The following is a 10,356-nucleotide window of genomic DNA, read 5'->3' as shown; positions in this document are numbered from 1 at the left end:
CATATAACACCGCAGCTGTTATCATATGTAAACAGAAACGGATTTTATCGGTGACCAGAAAGATTAGACTGACACAGCCTAGTGAACATTACCTATGCCTGTCGTCTCCAAGACAGAATTTGAAAGAACAGGGTGTACATACATCAACCTTGTCGCACTCCAATGTACCAGCCTACCCAACAACCTGCTGTGGGCGAGTAAACCCACCCGGTCTTAGAAGTCCGTTAAGCTACGACATTTTAATAAACGTTGTTGTAAAGCCGTTAGGATCACCACACAGAGGTTAGCAATATAAAGCAGGAGCCTACAGTCATCTGAACAATGATTGAGTTTCGAAGCGTGTAATATACATGGACAAGCTGGGTGTTAAAATAAACACTCGTCCTACCTAGCCTAGCGACAATACGCTCTGCAGTCCTATTTCCTCGGGTGGTTTCGTAGCTTCAGGATTTCGTCATGGAATAAGCTGCTATAACCAATGTCAACTCGTGTTATAAATTCCCGGCTGTCATCCATGTTTGCTAGGAAACTTGAACTCCACGCTCATACCTTTCACAGCGTCCTTAGCGATACCTAAACATTTGAACCGCTTTAACTGGCGACTTTCCCGCAAGCCGTAAACTGCTCACGTAGTGACAGCGAAGTACTTAGTTCAAAATCTATACATACTACTCGTACGAACCCACAGCTTTCAATGTGAGGTTAAAAGTGATTGATTTATCAATGCCGTTTTGTAAAACACGTAGCAACTTTTCAAGTACAGAATAATGTTACTTAAAGCCACCGCATATAAATAAACTCCAACAACTGTTAAAATATCAAAAACAATGTCATAAAAACGTGACCTCTGCAATGATGACTCACTTAGGGCACACACACATGTCAGATAGACTTGGGACACACGGATGTCAGACAGACTGGGACAGGCTTATGTCAGACAGACTAGGGACACACTCATGACAGATAGACTGAGGACACATTTATGTCAGACAGACTGGGGACACACTCATGACAGACAGGCTGGGGGCACACTTATGTCAGACACACTGGGGACACACCTATGTCAGACAGACTGGGGACACATTTATGTCAGACAGACTTGGGACACACGTATGACAGACAGACTGGGGACACATTTATGTCAGACAGACTGGGGACACACTTATGTCAGACAGACTGGGGACACACCTATGTCAGACAGACTGGGGACACATTTATGTCAGACAGACTTGGGACACACGTATGTCAGACAGACTTGGGACACACGTATGACAGACAGACTGGGGACACACTTATGATAGACAGACTGAGGACACACGTATGTCAGAGAGACTGGGGACACACGTATGTCAGACACACAGGGACACACTCGTGACAGACAGATTGGGGACACACTTATGACAGACTGAGGACATACGTATGTCACAGAGACCGGGGACACACGTATGGCAGACAGATTGGTGACACACGTATGTCAGACAGACTGAGGACACATTTATGTCAGAGACTGGAGACAAACTTATGATGGAACTGGGGACACACTCATGACAGAAATACTGGGGACACACTTATTACAGACAGCTTGAGGACACACGTCTGTCAGACAGATTGGGACACGCTTATGTCAGACAGACTGGGAACACATTTATGATAGACAGACTGGGGACACATTTATGTCAGACAGACTGGTGACACACTTATGTCAGACAGACTGGGGACACACTTATGTCAGACAGACTGGGGACACACTTATGATAGACAGACTGAGGACACACGTATGTAAGAAAGACGGGGGACACACGTATGTCAGACAGACTGGGGACACACTTATGTCAGACAGCCTGGGGATACACTTATGTCAGACAGACTGAGGACACACGTATGTCAGACAGACTGGGGATACACTTATGTCAGACAGACTGAGGACACACGTATGTCAGAGAGACTGGGAACACACGTATGTCAGACACACAGGGGACACACTCGTGACAGACAGATTGGGGACACACTTATGACAGACAGACTGGGAACACATTTATGATAGACAGACTGGGGACACATTTATGTCAGACAGACTGGTGACACACTTATGTCAGACAGACTGGGGACACACTTATGTCAGACACACAGGGGACACACTCGTGACAGACAGATTGGGGACACACTTATGACAGACAGACTGGGAACACATTTATGATAGACAGACTGGGGACACATTTATGTCAGACAGACTGGTGACACACTTATGTCAGACAGACTGGGGACACACTTATGTCAGACAGACTGGGGACACACTTATGATAGACAGACTGAGGACACACGTATGTAAGAAAGACGGGGGACACACGTATGTCAGACAGACTGGGGACACACTTATGTCAGACAGCCTGGGGACACACGTATGTCAGACAGACTGGGGATACACTTATGTCAGACAGACTGAGGACACACGTATGTCAGAGAGACTGGGAACACACGTATGTCAGACACACAGGGGACACACTCGTGACAGACAGATTGGGGACACACTTATGACAGACTGAGGACATACGTATGTCACAGAGACCGGGGACACACGTATGGCAGACAGATTGGTGACACACGTATGTCAGACAGACTGAGGACACATTTATGTCAGAGAATGGAGACAAACTTATGATGGAACTGGGGACACACTCATGACAGAAATACTGGGGACACACTTATTACAGACAGCTTGAGGACACACGTCTGTCAGACAGATTGGGACACGCTTATGTCAGAAAGACTGGGGACACACTTATGACAGACAGACTGAGGACACACGTATGTCAAACAGACTGGGGACACAAGTATGTCAAACAGACTGGGGACACACTTATGTCAGACAGACTGGGGACACACTTATGTCAGATAGACGTGGGACACGCTTATGTCAGACAAACTTGGGACACGCTCATGTCAGACAGACTGGGGACAAGCTTATTGTCAGACAGACTGGAGACACACTTATGTCGGACAGACTGGTGACACACTTATATCAGACAGACTGGGGACACACTTATGACAGACAGAATGGGGACACACTTATGACAGACAGACTGGGGATACACTTATGTCGGACAGACTGGGTACACACTTATGTCTGACAGACTGGTGACACACTTATATCAGACAGACTGGGGATACACTTAAGTCGGACAGCCTGAGGACACACTTATACCAGACAGACTGGGGATACACTTATGAGAGACAGACTGGGGACACACTTATGTCAGACAGACTGGGGATACACTTAAGTCGGACAGACTGGGGATACACGTAAGTCGGACAGACTGGAGACCCACTTATGGCAGACAGACTGGGGACACACGTAAGTCGGACAGACTGGGGACACACTTAAGTCGGACAGACTGGGGATACACTTATGACAGACAGACTGGGGATACACTTAAGTCGGACAGCCTGAGGACACACTTATATCAGACAGACTGGGGATACACTTATGAGAGACAGACTGGGGACACACTTATGTCAGACAGACTGGGGATACACTTAAGTCGGACAGACTGGGGATACACGTAAGTCGGACAGACTGGAGACCCACTTATGGCAGACAGACTGGGGACACACGTAAGTCGTACAGACTGGGGAAACACTTAAGTCGGACAGACTGGGGATACACTTATGACAGACAGACTGGGGACACACTTATGACAGACAGACTGGTGACACACTTATGTCAGACAGACTGGGGACACACTTATGTCGGACAGACTGGTGACACACTTATATCAGACAGACTGGGGATACACTTAAGTCAGACACCCTGAGGACACACTTATATCAGACAGACTGGGGATACACTTATGACAGACAGACTGGGGACACACTTATGTCAGACAGACTGGGGATACACTTAAGTCGGACAGCCTGGGGACACACGTAAGTCGGACAGACTGGGGACACACTTAAGTCGGACAGACTGGGGATACACTTATGACAGACAGACTGGGGACACACTTATGACAGACGGACTGGGGACACACTTATGGCAAACAGACTGGGGACACCTTTATGTCGGACAGACTTGGGACACACTTATGACAGACAGACTGGGGACACACTTATGGCAGACAGACTGGGGACCCACTTATGACAGACAGACTGAGGACACACTTGTGTCAGACAGACTGGGGACACGCTTATATCGGACAGACTGCGGAGACACTTAAGTCGGACAGCCTGGGGACACACGTATGTCAGACAGACTGGTGACACACTTATATCAGACAGACTGGGGACCCACTTATGACAGACAGACTGAGGACACACTTATGTCAGACAGACTGGGGACACGCTTATGCCGGACAGACTGGAGACACACTTATGTCGGATTGACTGAGGACACACGTGTGTCAGACAGACTGTGGGCACACAAACTTGGGACACACTTATGTCGGACAGACTGGGGACACACTTGTGTCAGACAAACTTGGGACACACTTAAGTCAGACAGACTGGGGACACACTTATGGCAGACAGACTGGGGACACACTTATGCCAGACAGACTGTGGGCGCATTTAATTTAGAGATACTTGCCGCACATTACGTCAGACTGAATTATAACATCCTGGTGTTTCTTGAGATATTTTTATATACGACAGATAAATGAAAAATACATTTTTACGCTGCATTGGAACCGATATGCGAAGCGTAAATATTCCTGCAAAATGGTCATATAGAAAAACTGGACTTGTGCACATTACGTCAGACAAACTGGGGGCACAATTAAACGCTTCATTTGCAAAGATATCTATAACGTAGACATGCATGCCATATGCGCATGTATGAAAACTGGTTAACAAACATCGGTCACAAAGGCGGGTGAAGGTTCAAAGGGTCAATGACGGACTCGGTATTCTTCACTCCATACACCCATGTCAGTAACTAAATGGGGACTTATTAATCCATTTCAAAATGATTTCATGACCATTAATATAGTTTTTACGACACAGTGTATAATATCTCATATATTATTTACGATTTATGTAGAAAACAACAAATGTTAATCCGAGGGAATGTCATGCTATTTTGAAGGAAATTAAAGAAAAAAATTGGGGAACGATATAATGTTTCCAACATTTCATGTCCCTCCACGAAATAAGGGGAACAGAGTTGTCTACCTTGTGTCAGGGTGTATACTCACTCATTGAACATGTAACGAATTGCGTCCTGAAGCTAATTACCCGGTAAGAAGAAATATAAATGACCTTTTAGTTTTAGTGTTCGATATAAACCTAAAGGTAAATATGAAAGTATTTGTTTTCTTCATCAACTTTCATCTATCGTGATCTATTCCCGCGAAGCGTGACATTTAGTCACGAATGCGAAACACGTGTGACGTACGGATTTAGTATCGTGACGCGTAGCGTGACAGTGTGTGCATGGGAGCAGGCAAACCAGTGGTAGAAAGTGTGAGCATCGACCCACGACTTTGGGGCATGACTGACATGCATCATCCTGGTCAGAGTTGAGAGGTGATCATTGACTTCCCACATAATTGATGAGGTTGTAAATACAAACACAAAGCAGTTTCTTCAGTAACGTGATATATTACCCAGATGTTAACAGAGAAACACTGACACATGCACAACATAGTCAGCGATTATTTTACACACGGAATTACAAGAATGTGAAATCAATATGAATTAAAGAACCAACAATTAAACAGTTTATACAGTTTGTTCCTTGTGGCGAGGGTCGTAATTACATTTCGTGACGGGTCTTTCCAACTGGCATTTCCTTTGTGAATCTCACAGAAAGGTTCCTTGAAGATCGCGTTGGGTTTTTTTCAGCAACCTGTCCTCTCTTGCTGTCTTTCAGAATGGATCTTACACTGGAAGTGACCTTCAACTTGCTTTCATTCTTATCTGTGGCCTTGGCCTTCACCAAGCTGTCACCGGAAGCAGACAAGTATGTCTTGACATGTGAGATCTTGCTTTGAACTTTGTCCTTTGACTTTCCTGTGTAAGGTCTTCGAGCCTTCCTTGGTTGAATTGGAGGACCGACGCTGGAGGAACTGGTCCGCTTATTGGCAGGAGTATGACAGGTCAGAGGGGCAGTCTGGCGCTGGAGAGCTGCCAGCTCTTCCTCCAGCTTCTTCCTCTGCTCTACCTCTGTCTGCTTCTCCTTCTCCCAGTCGCCCGCCAGTCCCTCTAGCGTCTGCTTCAGTTCCTGGAGCTCGGCCTGTGCCATTGTGTAACTGAGACGATAGTTGTAATACTCCAGCCTATAGTCCTGCCTCTCCGCCTCAACTTTCAGCCTTAAGGCGTTCTCCTCCCGGAGTTGTCGGGCCTGTCGCTCGTTCTCCTCTCTCAGCTTCTGATTCTCATTGAAAAGGTGATCGAGAAGACTGAAAAAAGATATGTCGATAGTTTAGAAGATATCGTTTCTCAAAGTCATTTTATCTATGATATTTGAATGAGATGCAGTATTTCTTGTTTTCCCTTTTTGTATATTTTAGACGAACGTTCATGAATATTAAACGAGACTGTGCCTACCTTTCCTCCAAATCTCCGACTTGAGATTTCAGGTCCATATACTGAACTGGAAACGAAAACAAAAACAAAAGTACAAACACCCGACTCGATTCCACTGTTATATAAAGACATACTTGGAATGTAACTGTAATTGCTTCAAACAAACACATCAAGTGATGATGTCTTGCATTTAATTTGTTTTGTATCATAAATTCAGGATCTCCTACCAAGTAAATCTTGATGCAGTTCTGGCGTTCTTGGACTACGAGGGCTAGACTGACGCTCGTTCGCCTCGAGTATGGGGGAGAGTAGTTTCCTACTCTTCAGTCGTTCTTGTGGATACATCTTCATCTGTGGGACAAAACATAATCACATTTGAATTTAGGAATTATTTGAGTTCCGTAATTACAATGGAGACGGAGTGTCATTTAATACAAAGGTAATTTATCGATAAAGAATTTCAGAGCCGTGAAATATAGATGTGAACGAGGGTTAGGAAACAAACGCTATCAGTAAAAGTAAACCAACTGTAGGAGTTAGACTGGCATTGCTTACCTAATACTGAGATGAGGTGTAGACTTGTGCAAGTAGATACAGATCAGCAACAAATGTGAAGTTTTGCAGTAGCAACAGATGTACGTCTGAACACCACCAAGTTGTGTCGGCGACTGAGTGGGAACCATCAACGTCGTCATGGAACCATTCTGTGACGTCATTTCCACTGTTTCTGTCTATGACGTCACTGGCAGTGTTCACCATGCACGATACGGCTTTATGTAAGCTGGGCTCCGTCTCTTCACGACACATAACAAATTATGCGTGTTGAAGACGCACAGATTAAGTCTCCTGTCAAAGCTGTAAAAGACGTCAGGGTGCATCTTTAATTCCATGATTACTTAACATTAGCAAAACCAAGCGCTTCACTCACACCTAACACGCGTCGATATTTCATAATAGTATATTTCACAGTTTGAAACTCGAGGTGGAACAGTTAAGATCACAAGTGAATAAAACACTTGGAAAATGGGACGGCGGGGTAGCCTGGTGGTTAAAGCGTTCACTCGTCACGCCGAAGACCCGGGTTCGATTCCAGACATGGGTACAATGTGTGAAGCTCATTTCTGGTGTCCCCCGCCGTGATATTGCTGGAATATTGCTAAAAGCTGCGTAAAACCATACTCACTCACTCACTTACGCACTTGGAAAAAGAATCGCTATCATCCACAAATTCCATCATGGCTGCAGGGTTACACTGGACTGAAATTAGTCACTGCGGAGTTGTGTCCCTTTTGTTTGGGTGCACTCTCCACTGAATACCAGAGCAAGCCTGTGATTCGTCGTAAAAATATTATGTCCGTGTCTTTTTCTCATATTGTTTTTGTTATATTACACACAACAGTCCGTATTGATTCAAAACAAATTCATAGCTTTCAAATATATGTCAGTAAGTTGTTCACAGTCAACATTTGTCATCAAATATTCACTGTTGAGTTTCTGGTGTAATAGTTGACAGGAAGCTCTTCTAGTGCGGTAACGTTTTCACTAACACTCCAGGTTGTAATAGACGTGACATTCATCTCGAGTTAACGTGCTGTCTGATACAAGATGATCCATACTAAAGATGCTGCTCGATTCTGTAGAATAGGTTTGGAGAAGTTCCGAACTGGGGACACACTTATGTAAGATAGACTGGGGACACACTTATGTCAGACAGACTGGTGACACGCTTATGTCAGACAAACTGGGGACACACTTATGTCAGACAGATGGGGACACACTTATGTCAGACAGACTGGGGACACACTTATGTCAGACAGACTGGGGACACACTTAAGTCGGACAGACTGGAGACACACGGATGTCAGACAGACTGGGGAAACACTTAAGTCGGACAGACTGGAGACACGCTTATGCCGGACAGACTGGAGACACACTTATGTCGGATTAACTGGGGACACACGTATGTCAGACAGACTGTGGGCACACTTATGTCATACAGACTGGGAACACACTTATGTCAGACAGACTGGAGACACACTTGTGTCAGACAGATTGGAGACACACTTAAGTCAGACAGACTGGGGACACACGTTTGTCAGACAGACTGGGAACACACTTAAGTCGGACAGACTGGGGACACACGTTTGTCAGACAGACTGTGGATACACTTATGTTGGACAGACGGGAGACCCACTTATGACAGACAGACTGAGGACACACTTATGTTAGACAGACTGGGGACACGCTTATGCCGGACAGACTGGAGACACACTTATGTCGGATTGACCGGGGACACATGTATGTCAGACAGACTGGGGAGAGACTTATGTCAAACAGACTGGGGACACGCTTATGTCAGACAGAGTGGGGACACATTTATGTCAGACAGACTTGGGACTCACTTATGGCAGACGGACTGGGTACACACTTATGTCAGACAGACTGGAGACACACTTGTGTCAGACAGATTGGAGACACACTTAAGTCAGACAGACTGGGGACAGACTTATGTCAGACAGACTGGGGACACACTTAAGTCGGACAGACTGGGGACACACGTTTGTCAGACAGACTGGGGACACGCTTATGTCAGACAGACTGGGGACACATTTATGTCAGACAGACTTGGGACTCACTTATGGCAGACGGACTGGGGACACACTTATGGCAGAAAGACTGGGGGGCGCATTTAATGTAGAGAAACTGGCTGCACATTACGTCAGACAGAATTATAACACCCTGGTGTTTCTTGAGATACTTTTATATACGACAGATAAATGAAAAAATACGTTTTTACGCTGCATTTGAACCGATATGCGAAGCGTAAATATTCCTGCAAAATAGTCATATAGAAAAACTGGACTTGTGCACATTACGTCAGACAAACTGGGGGCACAATTACTATAGACAGGTGGGGCACACTATATTTATACAGATTGGAGGCACAGTACAGTGGCACATTACGTCAAACTGGGGGCACAATTACTATAGACAGGTGGGAGCACACTATATTTATACAGATTGGAGGCACAGTACAGTGGCACATCACGTCAGACAGAGTGGCGGCACACTCGCGTGTCTTGAGATATAGCTGCACTGGGCATATCCTTGTAAAATTACGTGTATACGCTACATTTGCAAAGATATCTATAACGTAGATATGCATGCCATATGCGCATGTATGAAAACTGGTTAACAAACATCGGTCACAAAGGCGGGTGAAGGTTCAAAGGGTCAATGACGGACTCGGTTATCTTCACTCCATACACCCATGTCAGTAACTAAATGGGGACTTATTAATTCACTTCAAAATGATTTCATGACCATTTATATAGTAATTACGACACAGTGTATAGGATCTCATATATTATTTTCTATCTATGTAGAAAACAACCTGGTTCCATGTTCCCGCCGAACAAATGTTAATCTGAGGGAATGTCATGCTATTTTGAAGGAAAAGAAAGAAGAAATTTGGGGAACGAAATCATGTTTCCAACATTTCATGTCCCTCCACGAAATAAGGGGAACAGAGTTGTCTACCTTGTGTCAGGGTGTATACTCACTCATTGAACATGTAACGAATTGCGTCCTGAAGCTAATTACCCGGTAAGAAGAAATATAAATGACCTTTTAGTTTTAGTGTTCGATATAAACCTAAAGGTAAATATGAAAGTATTTGTTTTCTTCATCAACTTTCATCTATCGTGATCTATTCCCGCGAAGCGTGACATTTAGTCACGAATGCGAAACACGTGTGACGTACGGATTTAGTATCGTGACGCGTAGCGTGACAGTGTGTGCATGGGAGCAGGCAAACCAGTGGTAGAAAGTGTG

The 10,356-nt window shown here is 44.9% G+C and overlaps 1 protein-coding gene across 1 annotated transcript; it reads right to left on the bottom strand.

Moving 5' to 3' along the window:
• Positions 1-5,749: 5,749 nt before the first annotated feature.
• On the bottom strand, positions 5,750-6,873 carry LOC139447052 (uncharacterized). Its single transcript, XM_071228212.1, has 3 exons — positions 6,750-6,873; positions 6,544-6,589; positions 5,750-6,395 (listed from the first exon to the last, which is right to left on the bottom strand). The coding sequence occupies exons 1-3, from the start codon at positions 6,871-6,873 to the stop codon at positions 5,750-5,752; spliced, it is 816 nt and encodes a 271-aa protein (XP_071084313.1).
• Between the last annotated feature and the right edge of the window lie 3,483 nt (positions 6,874-10,356).

The sequence above is a fragment of the Haliotis cracherodii genome, unplaced genomic scaffold (assembly GCF_022045235.1).
Source record: "Haliotis cracherodii isolate W230 unplaced genomic scaffold, xgHalCrac1.p SCAF_10, whole genome shotgun sequence".
In the NCBI taxonomy this organism is placed as follows: domain Eukaryota; kingdom Metazoa; phylum Mollusca; class Gastropoda; order Lepetellida; family Haliotidae; genus Haliotis; species Haliotis cracherodii.
This window is presented reverse-complemented; position numbering and strand designations above follow the sequence as displayed.

Excerpts from the sequence above, each read along its gene's own strand:
- LOC139447052 (XM_071228212.1), bottom strand. The coding sequence starts at position 6,873 with ATGAAGATGTATCCACAAGAACGACTGAAGAGTAGGAAACTACTCTCC. Across the intron at positions 6,590-6,749 it reads ACTGCATCAAGATTTACTTG|TTCAGTATATGGACCTGAAA; the intron begins GTAGGAGATCCT and ends TTTCGTTTCCAG. Across the intron at positions 6,396-6,543 it reads GTCGGAGATTTGGAGGAAAG|TCTTCTCGATCACCTTTTCA; the intron begins GTAGGCACAGTC and ends ATCTTTTTTCAG.